The 22,021-nt window shown below is 40.5% G+C and overlaps 2 protein-coding genes across 2 annotated transcripts; both read right to left on the reverse strand.

Annotated features, from left to right (window-relative positions):
• Window positions 1-1,047: 1,047 nt before the first annotated feature.
• Window positions 1,048-2,826, reverse strand: LOC121997506 (probable glycosyltransferase 2). The gene has a single exon (XM_042551950.1). The coding sequence runs from the start codon at window positions 2,702-2,704 to the stop codon at window positions 1,328-1,330; it is 1,377 nt and encodes a 458-aa protein (XP_042407884.1). The 5' UTR covers window positions 2,705-2,826; the 3' UTR covers window positions 1,048-1,327.
• Window positions 2,827-3,266: 440 nt separating this feature from the next.
• On the reverse strand, window positions 3,267-4,251 carry LOC121994316 (CEN-like protein 2). The gene is made up of 4 exons (XM_042548392.1): window positions 3,971-4,251; window positions 3,802-3,863; window positions 3,671-3,711; window positions 3,267-3,554 (listed from the first exon to the last, which is right to left on the reverse strand). Exons 1-4 carry the CDS (start codon window positions 4,205-4,207, stop codon window positions 3,328-3,330), a joined length of 567 nt encoding a protein of 188 aa, XP_042404326.1. The 5' UTR covers window positions 4,208-4,251; the 3' UTR covers window positions 3,267-3,327.
• Window positions 4,252-22,021: the final 17,770 nt, after the last annotated feature.

Genomic DNA, 22,021 nt, shown 5'->3' on the forward strand with positions numbered 1-22,021 from the left:
ATGAAGATTTGTTACATGCACAGGAACAAAACAGATGGAAGAAGAAACTAGTAAGATAATTGCCTTACTAATCAAATAATTTCTCCCTGGATAAGCAATTAAAACTATCTGCAAACTAAACGTAAAGTTCTGAAAATAGAAGTTCCTAATATAGGATTTGTATATGTCAACATAAATGAATATGCGGAAAAAGAAAGGGGTTTCTTTTAAACATGATAGTTTCTTCTACAACTTATGCTATATTTCCAGAACTTCCAGGCAAACAAACATAAAACAATGACAAAGGAAAATTTCAAAATGCAGGTTGTCAGAACTGCAATTAGGTGGGAATGAGAGCAATAACTGATATCTTAGTAGTTCCAACTTCCTGTTATGATGTGGTCACAGATTCTAAATAGTTGCATGACCTTGCTGTGAGTAATTTGACTTAAGCATTTGAATCACCTGGGAAAGAGATTGTACCAAAAATAGAATTTTTACCGTATTCATGGAATTAGTAGAATGGTAGGTCGTTTGATTAGATTGTGTAACCAATTTTTAAGAATATTCAAAGACAAACTGTTTCTATAGAAGTACTTTTATTTATGAAGCATAGAGAGAGGTGGGGTTAATATGGGGTCATTATGCAATCTTTCTCTTAACTATAATCATGAAGAACATACAAGCAAAGAAATAAGAATAACCTGAGAGCCACAAGCTACTGAAGACAAAAGTGAACAGAAATAGTCCAGCTTTACAGATTGTGGGAAGGACAAAACATATAGTGTGCCTAAAAAGAATTAGACAGGATTCTTGTCTTGATGAAAAGGTGTTTCGTTTTCTTTTTCAGCACACATGGCTCTATAACAGATAAGAACTAAAAAGATAATAGAAAGGATCCCACTGAAGAACAAAGTTTGTCCAGACAACTTATCCTTTGTTACTGAGAAATTGAACAAACAATTCTTATATTTCTGATATATGAATCACAATCGAGATTAAAGCAAGGATTTAATATAGTCATCATGAATTCATAAATATAGCAAAAAGAGATTCAGCTGCGAAGTATTAAGTTATAATCATGTTTTGAGGACAATTGTCATTGAAACATGTTCATCATCATTACACAGGATGTAAAATAAAACACCTTTAGGTGTTACAAAAGAAACCTTCCTTCCCTCATGCCAACTTAAATTAAAATTTCAATTTACCTTAAGATGAAGTGAACTCTGATCCAAGGCTGAAACTTACACTACAAGAAGCTAAACATCAAATGGAACAACAAAAAAGCACCATGGATCTGAGATTTGAGAGAATGATAGTCCATTAGTCTCATTGATGGCTTTTCTCACCCTTTAGTTTCTATCCTAGCTTCAGGATTAAGCTGGTTCAAGACTTCCAATGGTTTTTCTGACTGCTTCATAGTTCTCTTAATCTTGGGGGTGGTCAAGTTTCCATGGGAGAACCCATACATTCTAAGCACTTGGTTATCTGCAAAATTGAAAGCTCTCTCCAGGCTTTTCAAGCATCTCTCCACAGGGTAATCTCCATAGCTACCACAAGGCTTGCAGCCAACAAAGTGAGTGACGAATGGCCACCTCTCGTCTCCTAGTCCTGGATGATACTTCTCCATCATTTCTTCATACTTGTCCACCAATCCAGTCCAGAATCCATGAAGGTAATAGGAGTTCTCAATGTAGACCTTGTCTCCCCACCGTTTCTGTTGTGATAGCAGCAAGTAGATGAGCGCCGATTGATCATCCGCCTCGAAGGCCGGCCGGCCTTGCAGGTTGGCAGTCAGTATCTTTCCTGCTTCGTCTCGGATCGGACCTTTTGGCCCCATCGGCGCCCATGCATCGAGCAAATCGAGACTCCACTGGCAATTGCGCAGCAGGAAGCTGCCGGTATTGAGGGCAATCCAGGAATGCTTCTCAAAGAGGAGATCAGGATAGCCATGAATAACAAGATTGTGAGCAGAATAGCGGTCGAGAGGAATCTCGAAGGCCATGTCCGTAAAGAGAGCGTCGCTGTCCATCCACCAGACCCACTCCAACTCCGGGTGCGAAAGCATCAGACGACGGAGCAGCGGGAGCTTCGCCCAGTACCCTGCGAGCTCCCGGTCGAGGTGCGCCATATTGTAGACGATTTCGATCCCGTGGATGCGGCAGTAATCGATCTTGTTCTTGGTGCCTTTCAAGAGGTAGTGATCACCAATGGCGTTGTCGCAGGGGTTGGGCGGGGATCCAGTGACGAGTAAGATCCGAGGCTTGCCATTATCGACCCGGTTCGGGAACCCTGGGTTTTCTTCCAGCCACCGCCGCCGCTGCTCGTCCCAGTCGGAGATCTTAGGGCCAAGGGTGTAGTTGGCGTAGGCGGCGAGTTCTTCGGCGGAGGTATAGTTGAGCACGGCGGCCGTGGAGTTAAATCCGAACGGGATCTGGTCGTCATCGTCAGGATCGGAGTCAGAGCGGATCTCGCGGAGGATGCGGTCGATGTCCTCGACGACCTTCTGTTCGGAGGCTTCGGAGGCGTCGGTGCCTCCTCCGGCTCCGACGAGGCTTCCGATGCCAACGGTACCGCGGAGGACGAGAATGGTGACCACGCCGCAGAGGACGGTGATCTTGAGGTTATTGAAGGTCTTCCGAATCTGGCGGCGGCGGGTGAGGCGGGAGCGAGCGGAGCTAGGGAGGTCCCTCGCCGGCGGCGTCTTGCCCTCCTGGCCCATCACGGGATTCTTGTTCAGCGGAGGAGGAGACTACGACGCCGAAGGATCGTCGATGATGTATTTGTTGAATCTACATCGACGCGACTGGATCCTTTGCTCATGTTCAGACATCGGATACGTAAAACACCATTGTAAATGGTCAAATCTTTCATGTGCAGGGAGTTTAGCGAAGTCGGTCCTGTTTCGTGTCACAGTCGATGGATGGGGATTGAATGAGTTGAAGGTCAATCATATGGTGTTAATTAATAAAGCAAGTTTCATTAAAAATTACGGTTTTTCTAAATTACATATTTCCAATGTTTAAAATAGCAAGAAATTAAATGTCTAAAATAAAGTAATTTATTTTTTATAAATACATTTACATTTAAAATTAGAAGCAAGTAAGTCTACTGATAATTTGTGCAATAAAAATTATAATATCCATCAAGTTTAAATTAAAGTAACAAATATAAATGTTATAAATAAATATTAAATTGTTGTTTATTTTTGTTAAATATTAAAGATTAGGCTCATTATAATTTTATAAAGTAAAACTTTATTAATTAATTAACATTTAATGCCGAACTAATTACAATAGTTAAAATTAAAAGAAGGCGGTGGCGGCGGCGGCGGCGACCGCTGAGCTAGCGGCGGCGGGCGGCGGTCTCGCGCTGGGCGACGAAGTAGACGGCGGCGACGGGGAGCCCGAGGTCGTTATCCTGCGCGAACCGGCGGGTGCAGAACCTGTCCCTGGAGGCGGGAGCCGCGGTAGACGAGGACGATTGGCGGCGCTTCTGCTGGAAGAGCACGAAAACGAAGCGGTGGATGCCGATGACCGGCCGCGGGCTCTCGTACGCCACCACCTCCTTCCCTGCCAGCCCATGCAAATTAATTAAGTTTATTAATTTTAATTCGTTCATGCTCAACTTTTTTTTAGAAAAAAAAAAATCAAAAAAATTAATTCCATCCGAAAAAAATCGTGCATACCGAATGAAACATCAGTCGTTCCAGGAATGTTGGTCACAATCCTTCATAGATCGATAAAATTAAACTACTAATTAATTAATTAAGTAATCAATCAATTAGTTAATCCAATCATCGACGAACTGCGCACTCACCAGTGAACATGTTCCCTGAGGAATGGATCGCTTGGCCCGGGCACATCTGGATCCGTCATAACCTACACTAATCCATCCATTAATTAATTAAAATTCTTCTTAATAAAAAATTAATTAAATTTGCAATACTTAATAAAATATTAAAATAAAAATATATATACGTACGTACCAGTGTGAAGAAGGACCGCATGTCGCCTCCGCCATGGACGCCGACCCTCGGCCGGGCTGCGACGGCGGACGGAGACAATTCCCGGCCGTTGAGCACCGCCACCCTCTTCTTGTTGTCGCTGTAAGTGACGGTCATCTCCACGGCGCCCTTGAACGCGTCGATGACTTCCCCGACCACCCGCCCCACCGCCAGCGGATCCGACGACGACGACGACGACGCCGTCGACGACTTCTCCATCTGTGAGAGAAATCACTAAAGAGGGATTAAGGAGGGATTTATCATCCGGGGTTAGTTTTTAATTAAGTAGCTCGCCGATCGAGTGTATTTATAGTGCTTGATGTATGGATGCTTAGTTTGTGGCCATTTTAAAAATTGGTTATATAAATGTCTCGATTAAAAATTGGAATTTATGTCAGTGTTTATTTTTTTATTACTTTATATAGCATAATTATAAAATAGCGATGTTGATCTTTCTTTTCACCGAGAAGTATATATTCTGTTTTTTGAAACATATTTAAAATTTATTTATAATTGATACGATGCAGGGTGAGTGATCTCCCAAAAAAAATGAAGGGTCATTAGTTAAGGTGATATGACAATTAAAGTTATGATGATGTGGCAATTAAAGTTATGACGATATGATAGTCAAAGTTAGGGTGTATATAGTCGAACAAACCACTTTTAACAGGATTCGACTCCTCTCGGTTGGTGGACAAGGCTTCCAACGTACACTCGGTATGCCCAAAAGCCGGTCGTCGTTAGTATCGATCGGACTTTCGGAGCTTAGCTCCCCACTTCTCATATGTAGTCTCCCACCATATAGTCGATCGGACATTCGGGGCTTAGCTCCCTACTTTTCATATGTAGTCTCCCAACATATAGCTGGTCGAACCCAACACTGGTCGGACTTTCAAGGCTCAGCTCTCCACTTCTCATATGCCGGTATTCTTGCATACAACTGGTCGACCTCAGCTCCGATTGGACCTTTGGGGCTCAACTTCCCACTTCTTATATGCAAGTCTTCCAGCATACAGTCGGTTGGCCCCAACGCCAATCAGACCTTCGGGGTTCAGCTTCTCACTTCTTAGATGCACAGTTTCCCATCATATAGTCGGTCAGGTACAGGGCCGGTTGAATTTCCTCCAGGTAAGGTTGTAAATGAACCAAGCGTTCGTGAGCAAGCTTCGTGTTTGGCTTGGTAAAAGCTAGTTTATGTTCGTTCAATATATACAAAATCAATTAAATAAATAAACTTGAATAGCTCGTTAAACTAAACAAGTAAGTTTGAACACATAAGTAATAACAATGTTCGTGAATAATGTTCACGAACCATATTTATTAATAAAACTCTTATCAATATGCTAAATAAATAATAAAATAAAATAAAATAAATAAATAAATTTGAATTATCAAGCTCAATAACCAATCAAACAATTAAAAATTTCAAACAATCAAACAACCTTGAATTGATAGTTCGATAATATCTAAACGTAGGGTTGTAAATGAACTAAGCGTTCGTGAACAAGCTTGGTGTTCGGCTTGATGAGAGCTTGTTTATGTTCGTTCAATATACATTAGATTAATTAAACAAACAAACTTGAACAGCTCGTTAAGCTAAACAAACAAGTTTGAACACATATGTGTTCAGCTCGTTAACGTTCGTGAACAACGTTCGTGAACAATGTTTGTGAACAACGTTCGTGAACAATGTTCACGAACCATATTTATTAATATAACTCTTTTCAATATGCTAAATAAATAATAAAATAAAATAAATAAATAAATTTAAATTATTAATCTTAATAACTAATCAAATAATTAAAAGTTCTAAACAATCAAACAAGATTAAATTAAGAGCTTGATAACATCTAAACGAACCAAGCTTAAGCCAAGCTCGAACCAAGCTCAAGCCAAGCTCGAACCAAGCTCAAGCCAAGCTTGAATTGAGAGCTTGATAACATCTAAACGAATCAAGCTCAAGCCAAGCTTTAAACAAGCTCAAGCTCATAAAAAATAAACCAATCCAAGCTTGAACACTCATTTCAAAAGCTTGGTTCATTTTAAGCTCGGCTCGGTTATCTTATCAAACAAGCTTGAACACCCCAAAGCTCTACTCGGCTCGGCTTGTTTACAACCCTATCTAAACGAACCAAGCTCGAACCAAATTCAAGCCGAGCTTGATAATATCTAAACGAACCAAACTCAAGCCAAGCTTCAAACAAGCTCAAACTTATAAAAAATAAATTAAGCTAAACTTGAACAATTATTTTAAAGGCTTCGTTAATTTTAAGCTCAGCTCGGCTTGGCACGATTATCTTATCAAACAAGCTCGAACACCCCAAAACTCGGCTCGGCTAGACTCGTTTGTAACCCTACCTCTAGGAGACAGCAGTATCAGAGAATCACAACAGCCTGCCAAAGAATAACGGCTACTCGTCAGGAAATATTCCACTACCCTAACATATACACGCAACGGAACCTTCTAAGGGAGGACTGTCATACACCCTCCTTTACCTAACATATTCTAACACCATACATTCTATGATGCCTTATTATTGCGGAGGTTGTGAGGGTCAGTATAAAAAGGGGAGTCCTCTGTTAGAGTGCATACTAAAAGCTTAGTTTTTTGTAAATATTTATTTTGAAATAAAGAATCACATTGGTCAAATGTCTACATTTATATGCTAAGTGTAGTTGTTCAATTAATTTATATTGAAGATAACATGGTATGTGGTGTCACACACAGAAGATCATGTTATTAGTTCCTTATAAATTATAAATAGTAGTTCACGACTAAGATGGATAGGAACAAACCATTGGAATAGTTGTAGTGTGATTTGGTATTAGTTTATCTTGACTGTAAAATTATACTAGTACACTCTGAGTGTATTGAGCAGGACCATTTAAGGTTGTTCCTTTTAAACTGACTGCATAAAAGAACATTGATCCCCTCCGGAAGCTGAGTCGGATGAAGGTGGGCCTTGTTGTGCGGAAATTTGACGGAGAGTCGTTGAAGAGCTGGATCTACCGCGTACCCCCCTCTGGAAAGGTTCACACGGGCGGTTGATGGCTAGAAATGATCAGGATGATGACGCTACTGCTCTACGCACACTTAGACAAATCCACCAGTCGTTAGAGACCAGAAACTAGGGAAAAAGTCCCTGGGTCAGGCCCTCTGACGCTCGAGTCAGGTACTTTTTCTCCAGAAATCACAGAGAAAGGATGAAAAGTAGAGACTAGTGAAAAAATGACAAGTGAGTGTACCTGCATAAGGGACAAGACATCCCTTTTTATACTGCAACGGAAGTTTTTGGGTTTGACGAGTGTCAGGGAATGTCGGCTGTTAGGCTTTGTCTGGCAGTAATTAACACGTGGTTCTTTTTAATAGGCTGACGACAAAACCGAAGGTGTATTGAGCCCTGACTGTTGGCATATTTCCTGACACCTTGATTATTCTATCTGACAAGCGGTTACGATTCCTTGGCTGATTTGTCCTGTAGTGTCTGAACGACGAGCTCACGTTCCGAGATCTGGACTCGCCCTGCTTTTATATACTATTACCCTTGACTTGTATACCCCGATCTGTACTAAGCTTGTATCCAGATCTGCCTTTGTCATCTGCTATCTCCAGTCTGCACATCTCGATCTGCACTCAGGGTCTGTATCCAGACCTATCTCCTGCTCACGGCTATCCTTAGCTTATACGTCCTGACCTGCACACTGGGTTTGTCCAGACTTGTGACCCTTTGCTTGGATGTCCCGACCTGCACGCAGGGTCTGTGCCAGACTTTTGATCATTGGCTTAGATGTCCCGACCTGCACACCCGACCTGTAATCAGACCTGTGATCCTTGGCTTGGATGTCCCGACCTGCACGCTGGGTCTGTGCCAGACTTCTGATCCTTGGCTTAGATGTCCCGACCTGCACGCTGGGTCTGTGCCAAACTTATACTCCTTGGCTTGGATGTCCCGACCTGCACGCTGGGTTTGTGCCAGACTTCTGATCCTTGGCTTAGATGTCTCGACCTGCACGCTGGGTCTGTGCCAGACTTATGATCCTTGGCTTGGATGTCCCGACCTGCACGCTGGGTCTGTGCCAGACCTCCGATCCTTGGCTTGGATGTTCCGACCTGCACGCTAGGTCTATAACCAGACCTGTTTATTTGTTGTCTCAGTCCTTAGCTATACCTGGCCCGTGGGCCCGTTTATGACCCACTATCAGGGCTGGTCTTATAATCCCCTCCTTTGATCACCTTGCCCGTTGAGATTTTGACTTTGGCCATGTAAGCTGGACTTTTGACCTCCTGGCTGTCCATGTCAACTTGACCACTGACCGACCACGGAGGATTGACTTCTAACCTTCCTGACCTCCACGTCAGCTTGACTTCTGACCCCCCTGACCTCCACATCATCTTGACTGTTAACTGGCCATGGAGGCTTGACTTCTGACCTTCCTGTCCTCCAGGTCAGCTTGACTTCTGACCCTCCTGTGGCCTTGACTCATAACCACATCATCCTATCGACCCCACAAAACACACACTGTATCACAAGCCTCCCCCTCAAGTCTAGTCGAAGGAGGCTTTACTCCGACTGACTAGACCCCCATCCTTGTGTTAGCTGACCTGGTTTTCGCTTGCTCTGCTGACCTGTCTTTTATCTGTATTCTGTAAAATTTCTCTCTACCTTGAGAGATGAACGATCCTCTTTTGCACTTATGAGGACTCCTCAACTTCTGAGCACACTTTCTTCCCATAAATGTAACACTGTTTCCCACGTATCGCCCCAAGTTCTGAGGAAATCCCTTCACCCTCTCCTTCCCTATAAAAAATCCAAATGTCCAATGCTTCCAGATATCCTTTTGTTAATACAGTACCTCATTTCCATGGAATCTACCACCGAAACTAGCGAACTTGCTTCTTTGCTTTGACAGACTTCCCATCTGTTGGAGTTATCAGCTCAGAAAGAATAAGCTTCGCTACAACAAATTGCTACTCTGACGGAGTTGCTGGCTCAAAAGGAAGGCATCCTTCAGGAGATAACCGCGAGCAGAGATCTTCAAGCCTCCCTTACTCATGAGATGGAGAACCTCTGGCTGACCGCCAAATCTAGGACCCGAGCCAAAATCGCTCTTAAGCATAAAGCTCAATCGGACCTTCAGAGTCAGGGGCAGTATATTGTTTATTTGAAGAGGAAGCATGAAGATGAGGTGGTTCTTTTGAAAGAGGAAGGACAGATCAAAGATGAAATCATTGGGCAACTGAAGCGTACCATCAACCTTATGACAGAAGATCTAATTAAGGTCCGAGCTCATCTGACTAAGCAGGCTCAAGTGTCTGGCTCTGGTAGCCATGTGAATCCTTAAAGAATGCACCTCTGATTTTAACGGAACAATAGTTGTTTTTTGTATTCCCCTCCTATTGTAGTTCCACACTTTGTTTCAGATATCATCATGCTTTTATAGAACACCTGTGTCCGTCTAATATTTCTAACAAAAATAATAGTAAGAAAAGTAGATTGCTTACCAAATGTTACCTTATACCGTATGAACTCTTGACTAAAGCCAACGAACCAGTTGAGGATAGGCCCACGAGATTCCCTATGTAATCAGAACCCGTGACTACTGCTTATTGATCAGCCGGGCGCGATAACTTATCTTACGGTTTGGTGTGTCAGTGAATATAAGACATACTGCTCTAGCAAATCATTGCTCGACCGAGAAGGTCGTTGGTCGTGAGTGCCCTGCTCACTTATAACTCGCACAAGGGCGAGAGTCTGGGACAGCCGACCTGGGAGGTCGTTGGGCATGAGAGTCATGCTCACTTATAACTCACACTTGGGTGAGAGTCTGGGACAGCCGACCTGGAAGGTCGTTGGGCGTGAGAGTCATGCTCACTTATAACTCGCAATGAGGCGAGAGTCTAGGATAGCTGACCTGGAAGGTCGTTGGGCGTGAGAGTCATGCTCACTTATAACTCGCACTGGGGTGAGAGTCTGGGACAGCCGACCTGGGAGGTCATTGGGCGCGAGAGCCATGCTCACTTATAACTCTCACAGGGGCGAGAGTCTGGGACAGCCGACCTGGAAGGTTGTTGGGCGTGAGAGCCATTCTCACTTATAACTCGCACTGGGGCGAGAGTATGGGGCAGCCGACCGGGAAGGTCGTTGGGCGTAAGAGCCATGCTCACTTATAACTCGCACTGGGGCGAGAGTCTGGGACAGCCGACCTGGAAGGTCGTTGGGCATGAGAGCCATGCTCACTTATAACTCGCACTGGGGCGAGAGTCTGGGACAGCCGACCTGGAAGGTCGTTGGGCGTGAGAGCCATGCTCACTTATAACTCGCACTGGGGCGAGAGTCTGGGACAGCCGACCGGGAAGGTCGTTGGGCGTGAGAGTCATGCTCACTTATAACTCGCACTGGGGTGAGAGTTTGGGACAGCCGACCTGGAAGGTCGTTGGGCGTGAGAGCCATGCTCACTTATAACTCGCACTGGGGCGAGAGTCTGGGACAACCGACCGAGAAGGTCGTTGGGCGTGAGAGCCATGCTCACTTATAACTCGCACTGGGGCGAGAGTCTGGGACAGCCGACCGAGAAGGTCGTTGGGCGTGAGAGCCATGCTCACTTATAACTCGCACTGGGGCGAGAGTCTGGGACAGCCGACCTGGAAGGTCGTTGGGCGTGAGAGCCATGCTCACTTATAACTCGCACTGGGACGAGAGTCTGGGACAGCCGACCGGGAAGGTCGTTGGGCGTGAGAGCCATGCTCACTTATAACTCGCACTGGGGCGAGAGTCTGGGGCAGCCGACTGGGAAGGTCGTTGGGCGTGAGAGCCATGCTCACTTATAGGTCGCACTGGGGCGAGAGTCTGGGACAGCCAACCGAGAAGGTAGTTGGTGTTGGTTAGTCCTAGGAAAACGTACCGGTTCCACTGTACAAAATTTTTTGTACAAGTGTCGAACCTTTCATTAAATAACCTATTGTGTTCTTTAGAAGTTAAATTAGGAATCGCAGATGGAACTTAACATCATTGATTCCAAATTTAACTTATCTGTTCTTAATGGTTTAGATTTGAATCGCAAGCGGAACTTAACACTATTGATTCAAATCTACCTAAGTTATTAATTCCATAAATATTAAGGCACATAACCTTCTTGGATATGGGAGCAACCACCACTGCCTAAGCAAAGCCTTTTAAGGAAAGCTAATATTTATTTCCTTAAATAACTCTAGGTTAACAAAAAAAGAACAATCGAATCATAAATTCGAAAAAGAAGAAAACACAAACTCGAAAAAAAAACTATTTCGAAAACTCTAGAATCATATGCCTCTTGTGTTTGGTATTTCCATAAATAACTATACAAAGAAAACTAGTATGATGCGGAAAACAATTACTAGTTATACCTTTCTTTGTAAGCAAAATAACCTCTTGATCTTCTACCTTATTCCTCTTCTTATCTCGGACGTTGTGTGGGCAACGATCTTCCGAGACGAGAACCACCAAGCTCCTTCTTCTTCAAGCTAGATTCGGCCACCAAGAATTCTCCATGAGAAGTAGAGGTCCGGCCACCACCACCAAACTCCAAGGGATGCAAGAAACAAAAACCTCATTTCTCTCATTCTTCTCCTAGCTTGAACCGGCCACCATCAAGAGCTCCAAGAGGGGATAATGTTAGGATGTATACTAAAAGCCTAGCTTTTGGTATAAACATTTATCTAGAAATAAGAATCACATTGGTCAAATGTCTACATTTATGATAAATGTAATTGTTCAATTAATTTATATTGTAGATAACATGGTGTGTGGTGTCACACATAGAAGACCATGTTATCGGTTCCTTATAAATTATAAACAGAAGCTCACGACCAAGATGAAAAGGAACAAACCATTGGAAGGTCGTAGTGTAATTAGGTATTAGTTTATCTTATCTATATAATTACACTAGTACACTTAGAGTGTATTGAGTAGGACCATTTGAGATCGTTTCTTTTTATACTGACTTTATAAAGGAACAATGACCTCAGTTATTATGGAAGTGTGTGCTCTTAATCCTAATATAATAACAAGCACATATATTTGATATTTATTTCTTTAATTTATCAATGGGTGAGATTTAGTTCGATAAATCAATAAGCTCGATAAGTTGGGAAATGATATCACTTATAGTGTGTGTTGTTGATTATAGAAGGAAACTGTGTCCTAGTGATCTAGGTTGAGAATGTCCCCAAGAGGAGCTCATAAGGATTGTCATGTTAAACCCTGCAGGTGGACTTAGTCCGACATGACGATGAAGTTGAGTGGTACTACTCTTGGAGCTAGATATTAATTAAGTGAGTTGTAAGTAACTTACTTAATTAGTGGACATTTGTTATCTTAAACACAGGAAGACTAACACACTCATAATAAGAAGGAGCCCAAAATGTAATTTGGGATTGGTGCGGTAGTTCAATAATAGTTCTCTAGTGGAATGAATTATTATTGATAAAATTAAGTTGTGTGTTCGGGGCGAACACGGGATGCTTAATTTTATCGGGAGACCAAAACCAATTCCTCTTCTCGGTCCCTATCGTAGCCTCTTAATTATAGAGTACTATACCCACCTATACCCACCTTCTTACCCATCCCATAGGGGCCGGCCAAGCTAGCTTGGAGACCAAGCTAGGGCCAGCCAAAGTTTGGTTCATGGGTGCTTCAAGTTGGCCGGCCCTAGCTTGGGTTCAAGCTTGGTGTGGTCGGCCCAAATTAAAATAAAAGGATTTTTATTTTAAAAATTTTTCTTATGTGGATAACATGATTTAAAAGAGAGTTTAAAAATTTAAATCTTTCCTTTTATAAGATTCTACAAAAGATTAAGAGAAGAGCTAAATCTCTTTCCTTATTTGTAGATTAAAAGGTTGATTTTAATTTTGGTAAAAGCTTTCCTTTTAACCATGTTCATGATTTAAAAGTTTAAAAAATTAATAATTATCTTTTATTAGTTTCTACAAAAGATTAAGAAAAGATTTGATATCTTTCCTTATTTGTAGATTGAAAGGAGATTTTAATTTTTAGATAACTTTCCGGAAATTATCCACATGTTTAAAGAAAGATTTAATTTATAAAATTTCCTTTTTATTAACCAATCATGAAGAAATAAAATTATTGGAGAAATTTTTATAAATTTCTAGAAACAAATTAGGAAGTTTTAATTTTTGTTTTAATTAAAACTCTCCTTGTTTTGGGGAAAGAGGTGGCCGGCCAAATAAATTGGAGAAGAGAAAATTATTTTTAATTAAATAAATTTTCCTTTTCATGGCAAAAGAATTAAGGAAGTTTTTATTTAAATTTCCTTATTTGCCAAGACCAAGGATTATAAAAGAGGGGGTAGAGGAGGCTTAATGGTGAACGACTCTATTCTTTTTCTTCCTCTCTTTTCTTCCTTGGTGTGGCCGGCCCCTAGAGGTGCCCCTTCTCCTTCTCTCTTCTCCTTCTTGTGGCCGAGACTTCATCAACTCTTGGAGGCATAGAAGTGGCCGGATCTAGCTTGGAGAAAAGGAGAGAAAGGAGTCTTGTTTCTTGCATCCCTTGGAGCTTGGTTGGTGGAAAAAGATCTTCATCTTTTGGAAGCTTTGTGCTTGGCCGAAACTTGAAGAAAGGAGAAGAAGGTGCTTTGGTGGTTTCTCATCTCGGAAGACCGTTGCCCACACAACGTCCGAGGTTAGAAGAAGAATACGGTAGAAGATTAAGAGGTCTTTGTCTTCAAAAGAAAGGTATAACTAGTAATGTTTTTCCGCATCATGCTAGTTTTATTTCTTTGTAAAAATACCAAATACAAGAGGCATGCGATTCTAGTATTTCGAATTTATTTTTGATGTTGTGTTCTTTTGTTTTTTCTTTTCCTTGTGATTTGATTGTTCTTTTCGGTTGACCTAAAGTTATTTAAGGAAATTAAATATTAACTTTCCTTAAAAGGCTTTGTCTAGTCGGTGGTGGTTGTTCCCATATCCAAGAAGGCCATGTGCCTCGTCACGTCAGTACTGGGAGCCAATTTTGGAAATTAATATTTAATGAAATTAATAACCTAGGTGATTTGGATCGAACGTGTTAAGTTCCGCAGGAGATCCAAGTCTAAACCTAAAAGAACAAATAGATTAAACTTTGGATCAAACGTGTTAAGTTCCGCAGGCGATCCAGGCTTAATTTAAAAGAACACATGGTAGCTAGGAAAAGGTTCAGACCTTTGTATAAAATTTTTGTACAGTGGAACCATTAGGTTTTTCGAGTAGCAACCAACAGATAAAACCGGCCACTAGAGAAGAAGAGAAGAGGAGAGGGAGAACCTCTAAGGGCCAGCCACACCAAGGAGAAAAAGAGAGGAAGAAAAGAATAGAGTTGTTCACAATGAAGACACCTCTACTTTATAATCCTTGGTCTTGGCAAATAAGGAAATTTTAATAAAAACTTATTTAATTCTTTTGCCATGAAAAGAAAATTTTATTTAATTAAAAATAATTTTCTCTTCTCCAAATTATTTGGCCGGCCACTTTTCTCCCCAAAACAAGAAGAGTTTTAATTAAAAAAAAAAATTAAAACTTCCTAATTTGTTTCCGGAAATTTATAAAAAATTTCTCCAATAATTTTTCCCTTCATGGTGGGTTATAAAAAGGAAATTTTATAAATTAAAATATTTCTTTTAAACATGTGGATAATTTCCAAAAAGGAAAGTTATCTCTAAAAATTAAAATCTCTTTTCAATCTACAAATAAGGAAAGATATCAAATCTTTTCTTAATCTTTGTAGAAACTAATAAAAGAGAATATTTAATTTTTAAAACTCTCTTTTAAATTATGATCATGATTAAAAAAGAAAGTTTTCTCAAAATTAAAATCTCCTTTCAATCTACAAATAAGGAAAGATTTCAAATCTTTTCTTAATCTTTTGTAGAAAGCTATAAAAGGAAAAATTTAAATTTTAAACTCTCTTTTAAAACCATGATATCCACATAAGAAATAATTTTAATAAAAATCCTTTTTACTATTCTAGTGGCCGACCACCTAAGCTTGGGACCCAAGCTTTGGCCGGCCACCAACTTGGCTCATCCACTTGGTCTTGGCCAGCCCTAGCTTGGGACCCAAGCTAGCTTGGCCGGCCCCATTAGGATGGGTAAGAAGGTGAGTATGTGGTGGGTATAAATCTCTATATACAAGAGGCTACGATAGGGACCGAGAGGAGGAATTGGTTTTGGTCTCCCGATGAAATTAAGCTTCCCGTGTTCGCCCCGAACACACAACTTAATTCCATCAATAATAATTCATTCCACTAAAGAACTATTATTGAACTACCGCACCAATCCCAAATTACATTTTTGGGCTCCTTCTTATTATGAGTGTGTTAGTCTCCCTGTGTTTAAGATGTCGGATGTCCACTAATTAAGTGAGTTACTGACAACTCATTTAATTAATATCTTAGTCCAAGAGTAGTACCACTCAACCTTATCGTCATGTCGGACTAAGTCCACTTGCAGAGTTTAACATGACAATCCTTATGAGCTCCTCTTGGGGACATTATCAACTTAGATCACTAGGACACAGTTGTTGGTGCGGTTAGCACTAACGGGCTAACTCAGGTTTTGATGAATGACAAATCAGGTTAAGTTAGGTTCGTCGTTATCTAACACTCTGATCGAGTGTGCAGGATAAGTCCAGACAGGTCGACGGGCTGACCGGATGTCTGGCACGAAGTCCAAGCGGGTCGACGGGCTGACCGGACGCTTGGCAAGAAGTCCAGCTAGGTCGATGGGCTGACCGGATAGCTGGCGTGAAGTCCAAGCGGGTCGACGGGCTGACCGGACGCTTGGCAAAAAGTCCAGCTAGGTCGATGGGCTGACCAGATAGCTGGCGAGAAGTCCAGACGGGTCGAAGGGCTGACCGGACGTCTGGCAGGTAAGTAAGGTAAGTCACTGGAGGGGAGTGATTGCGAGGACGCGTTCCCGGGAAGGGAACATTAGGCGTCGATCCGGCTTAGATCCATTTCGGATATCTAAGTCGAGATCGTGACTAGATTCCGGTCTCGGAAAGACGGAATCTAAGTCATACTTTTTCTGTTAATTCATACTTTATAAATTGTGCTAACAATCTGTGTTGCAGGTATTTTGCTCGGGCCAACCTTGTTTTGCAGGAGAAGGAATCTCGAAAAAGGTCCGGCGCCCGGATCCCGGAGGCATTTTTATCCTCTCGCCGCCGCCACGTGGAGCATCCCGATCGACTTGCCACGTCGCACTGTGGCGCCGGAAGGGATCCAGCGCCCGAGCAAAGATATAAAGAAGCCCTGTGGTGGAGCTTCAAGAACATCTCGGAATTCCCATATTGCTTTGCTGCTCTGCTCAATGACGCTAACAAAGCTCCGACAACGCGCCCTTGCTCTTTAAGTTTTCTTTTCTGTCGGTATAGCTTTGTGTTTTGTTTCATTAGCATTTCTTGTACTCTTTTTGAAATCACATTCGAATTGCTAGTGATTGCCCAACGAAAGTGGTCAAGGACCACGGGCCTTCGAGTAGGAGTCGTCACAGGCTCCGAACGAAGTAAAATCAATTGTGTTCATTTAATTTTCCGCTGCGTATTTTTACACTCGAGTTTTTGAATCGATATTCACCCCCCTCTATCGAACGATCACGGTCCTACAACAGTTTCCTTCTATAATCAACAACACACACTATAAGTGATATCATTTCCCAACTTATCGGGCTTATTGATTTATCGAACTAAATCTCACCCATTGATAAATTAAAGAAATAAATATCAAATATATGTGCTTGTTATTATATTAGGATTAAGAGCACACACTTCCATAATAACTGAGGTCTTTGTTCCTTTATAAAGTCAGTATAAAAAGAAACGACCTCTAATGGTCCTACTCAATATACTCTAAGTGTACTAGTGTAATTATATAGTTAAGATAAACTAATACCTAATTACACTACGACCTTCCAATGGTTTGTTCCTTTCCATCTTGGTCGTGAGCTACTATTTATAATTTATAAGGAACTGATAACACGATCTTCTTTGTGTGACACCACACACTATGTTATCTACAATATAAATTAATTGAACATCTACATTTGGTATATATAAATGTAGACACTTGACCAATGTGATTCTTATAAATGTTTATACAAAAGCTAGTCTTTTAGTATACACACCAACAATCTCCCACTTATACTAAAAGACTATGCTGCCATAAACGCTGTCATACACCTGATTCCTATCAATTCAATATATCCATCAAAAGCTCTTGCCTTAAGGACCTTAGTGAAAAGATCTACAGATTATCACTTGATGCAATCTAGGCGGCAACAACTTCTCCTCGTTTATACGATTTCTCGTATTGGGTGGTACTTGCGCTCTATTGTGTTTACTTGCCTTATAGTCTCATGGTTTCTTCGAGTTTGCTACTGCACCACTATTATTACAATAAATTGTAATAATCCTTGGACAAACCAGAAATCATATCTAAGTCTATCTTGAAGTATCTGAGCGATACAGCTTCTATGACTGCCTCAGAGGCTGCCACTTACTCAACTTCTTATGGTAGAGTCCGAAAAAGCACCTTTGCTTATCACTCTTCCATAGTTATGACTTCACCTCCTAAAGTAAATACAAAACCCTGAGGTTAACTTACTATTGTCCCTATCCGATTGGAAGTCAAAATCCGTGCAACCCACAGGGACCAAATTAACTGCCTTATAAACTAGCATATAATCTCAAGTGCCTCTAAGGTACTTCAATATATGCTTTACTGCAGTCCAATGTCCTTGTCCAGGGTTACTTTGATATCTGCTTAACTATTCACTAGGCAAAACAGATATTCGATCTCGTGCATAGCATACATTAGGCTGTCCAACTGCCGAAGCATAAAGAACTGCCTACATGTCCTCAATCTCCTTTGATGTCATCGGAGACATCTCTTTAGATAAAGACACTCCATGCTTAAAAGGTAGAAAAACCTTTCTTGGAGTTTTGCATGCTAAAACGAGCTCGTTATATAAAGCTTGGGATAAGCACAACATTCTTTTCTTGCGAACCTTGTTCCCAAGAATATGTGCTCATTTTCCTAAGTCCTTTATAACAAATTGCTTGGACAACCATACCTTTACTTCCGATAACACCTTGATATTGTTTCCAACTATCAAAAATGTAATCTACGTATGGTACAAGAAATACCACCACGTTTCCATCACACTTCTTGTATACACAAGACTTATCCGGTAACTAAATCCATAAGACTGGATTACAACCGGATGTTCCAAGACCTTGAAGCTTGCTTCAGTCCATAGACTGATTAAGCTTACAAACAAAATGCTCTTTTGCCCTTTGCAATGAATCCCTCTGGTTGCTTTATATGGATGTTTCCTTCAAGACTTCCATTAAGGAAAACTGTCTTGTCATCCATTTACCAAATCTCATAGTCCATATGAGCAGCAATAGATAAAAGAATCCGGATAGACTAAAACATGGCTACCGGTAAAAGGTTTCCCTTGTCAACAAGCCTTGCTTTGGAAGTTCACACCTTCCTGTCTATCCTTCTTTTCCTATTGTAGACCCTTTTACACCCAATGTCTTTTACACCATCTGGTGGTTCTACAAGCTTCCAGATTAGAATACATATATTCTAATTTTGTATTCATTGCTCTTTGCCAAGATGCTGCATCTTTATCTTGGAGTGCTTTATCATATGTCCGGGATCAGGCTCATGTTCATTTGGGATCCAGTCCAAAGACTCTCCCAAAACATGAATCTTTTAGGTTGCTTGACAACCCTCCCACTACGATGAGGCACTGTCTGTAATTGTGTATCATTTATGATACGTGTTGCAGTTTCTTGTGATATTTCATCTTGTACAGTTGGTACTAGGTTAGACGTGTCCTTTAATTTCCTTAAGAATAATTTTTACTCATGGGCTTGTGGTTTATAGTATAGTCCTTTTCTAAAATCGAGCATTGGTGCCAACAATGACCTTCCGATTTTAAGAACTACAAACCTCTTTTCGTTTTTCTAGGATAACTCACAAACAAGTGAACTCATGTCCAATTTTTCAGTGTCTCTCACGTGCTAGACCACCCAAATCCGAATATGCTTCAAACTAGACTTACGCCCATTCTGCAATTCTGTGGGAGTAGAGAGTTCTAACTTAGAAGGTACTATGTTCACTTCCGTTTCCAGTGTATATCCTTAAAACGAATTTGGTAATTTTCTAAATAACTCATCATCGATCTAATTATTCCATAAGAGCCTTATACCTTCTTTCTACTACACCATTCTGTTGGGATGTACCAAGTGCAGTTAGTTGGGATTAAATCCCTACTTCTGATAAGCGACTCCTAAATTCTCCCAAGAGGTATTTGCTACTACGATCTCACCGTAGTGTCTCGATATTTTTACTTTGACATTTTTTCGCATCAGCCTCGTACTCTTTAAACTAATCAAAGCACTTAGACTTGCGGTGTATCAAGTAAATCTATCTGTGTCTCGAATAGTTGTCTATAAAAAAGATGAAATATTCGAAACTACCTCTTGTCTGGATGGTCATAAGACCACACAAATCAGAATGAACCAATTCCATTATATCTTTGGCTCCATACCCCTTAGACTTAAAAGCTTCTCGGTTATTTTTCCTTCCAAGTAAGACTCGCAAGTTGGAAAGATTTCCACTACCAATGAACTCAAGAGTTCATTAGTTATTATCCTTTGAATCATACTCAAGTTAATATAACCTAGCCTTGGATGCCAAAAATATTATTAGTTTATTTCTAAAGTTGGCTTTCTCTTAATTGTTAGAAGATGTGTTATTAATATCCATTTATTGCATTGTGAGAGTTATTGGATTATAAATTGTCAACCAACGTACCAGAACAGATAACTTCCCTATTTTTCTTGATAACAAGTTTGTTATCAAAATAGACAGAATATCTATTCTTTAATAGTTTTAGAAACTGAAATCAGGTTCTTTCTAAACTTAGTACGTAAAGATAATTTCTAATAATCTATATTTTATTCCTATCAAAGGATAAACATCTCCCACTGCAACAGCTGCTACTTTTACCGCAGTGCCCATGTGGACGGTGATTTATATAGTTGTCGGATTTCCTAGAACCCCTGCAATGAATTGCAGACATAATCAGTGGTTCCTGTATCTACACACTAGGTACTGGTAGATAACACCACTAAATATGTTTCAACAACTAATAAAATACATCGTTATTGTTCTCAGTTCTGAGAGGACAGTCTACCTTAATGTCCAAGTTTTCCAATCATTACAATTGGGACTACTAAGTCTATTCTATAGTATAACAACTAGGGGATTGACTAACATTTGAAATCCTAAGAATCACAAAAATATTTGGTCAAGACCAACATCTCAAAATCCCCGTGAATTTTGTATGCCACGTTAGTGTGGACGTATACAAATTCTGAAAGGAGATTTCATCCATTAATTTTATTATCTCGTCAACCTATGACAAATAAAATTAATAGTTGGTCTGTCTTTGATCAAATATTTGGTCAAGACTCTAAATTTAAAATAATATTGATTCCTCAAACAATACTATTTAAATTTACCAACACCTCAAAACACCGTGAGTTTTACATGCCACGTTAGTGTGGACATATACAAAATCAACATTTGTAAGAGGAGGGTTTTACCCATTGACTATCTTATCAATATAACTTTTTGACAAATAAAATTACCTCAAATACATGAATCTTGTATGCCACGTTAGTATGGACGTATACAAATTCAAACATTTGTAAGAGGGGTTTATTAATTTTATTATCTTGCCAATCTAGTTTTATGACAAATCAATAGTTGGTTTCCCTTTGGTCACACAAGTGATAGTAGTGACTCCGTTGGGGAGGATACTATTAAATGTGTCTAAGTGTATACCATTACTTGATACTAAGCCCATTAAATAGAATTGTGCCCCTTCAGTTGGAGAAGATCACACACATCCTAAATAACTTCCTATAACCATCCATCAAGGAAGTTTGATCTAGTGATCCGCAAACAAACTCATCCGTTGTGGAGGGAGGCACTCAGAGCCAACACACAAGCTTGTTGCATCACTTACAAACCAGTAATGGAGACCGTGGGATTAATATACTAATCCCTCTCCCACTTAGTTATTTAAGGTGAGGAATTTTAACCTATGCTAGCATATATCATACGCACACACATCACAGTAAATATAAGCAATAAATATGGAAATTAATTTTCCAACTATTATGGCCTTTTCCATCACTGTCCTTCGTGTGCTCCAACCCTAGCTGCTGTCATCTTTAGCCACCGTCATCGGGTCAAGTTGTCGCATCTATCTTGCTTCTTATTCCGCTGCGCCTCTGGTCCTCCAATAGCACCACGCCTCGCTAAGATACGATCCGCGACAAATATAGAATTTTACATATATCGATCTTATATTCTATAAATGGAATGCACATGTAATCTAGATGGAAAAATAAAATTCTAAAACCTATGGCTAATATAGCTCCTGCTATATTAGTTACATACAATCATGCACACACAAAAATAATGCCCTTGACATGTCCAAGGGTCCAATCACACATAACATCTATAAGCCATAATAGTTGGAGCCTGCAACCACAAAGTTAGCACATCCTACTATTATCCTGCCTAAATTATGTATGACATGTGCATAACCTATTTGAAAACCAAACACACAGAGGCAAACCCTAGCTCTGATACCAATTGTTGGTTAGTCCTAGGAAAACGTACCGATTCCATTGTACAAATTTTTTTGTACAAGTGTCGAACCTTTCCTTAAATAACCTATTGTGTTTTTTAGAAGTTAAATTAGGAATCGTAGACGGAACTTAACATCATTGATTCCAAATTTAACTTATCTGTTCTTAATGGTTTAGATTTGAATCGCAAGCGGAACTTAACACTATTGATTCAAATCTACCTAAGTTATTAATTCCATAAATATTAATTTCCAAAATTGGCTTCCAGGACTGCATGGCGAGGCACATGGCCTTCTTGGATATGGGAGCAACCACCACCG

This window comes from Zingiber officinale, chromosome 6A (genome assembly GCF_018446385.1).
Source record: "Zingiber officinale cultivar Zhangliang chromosome 6A, Zo_v1.1, whole genome shotgun sequence".
NCBI lineage: Eukaryota > Viridiplantae > Streptophyta > Magnoliopsida > Zingiberales > Zingiberaceae > Zingiber > Zingiber officinale.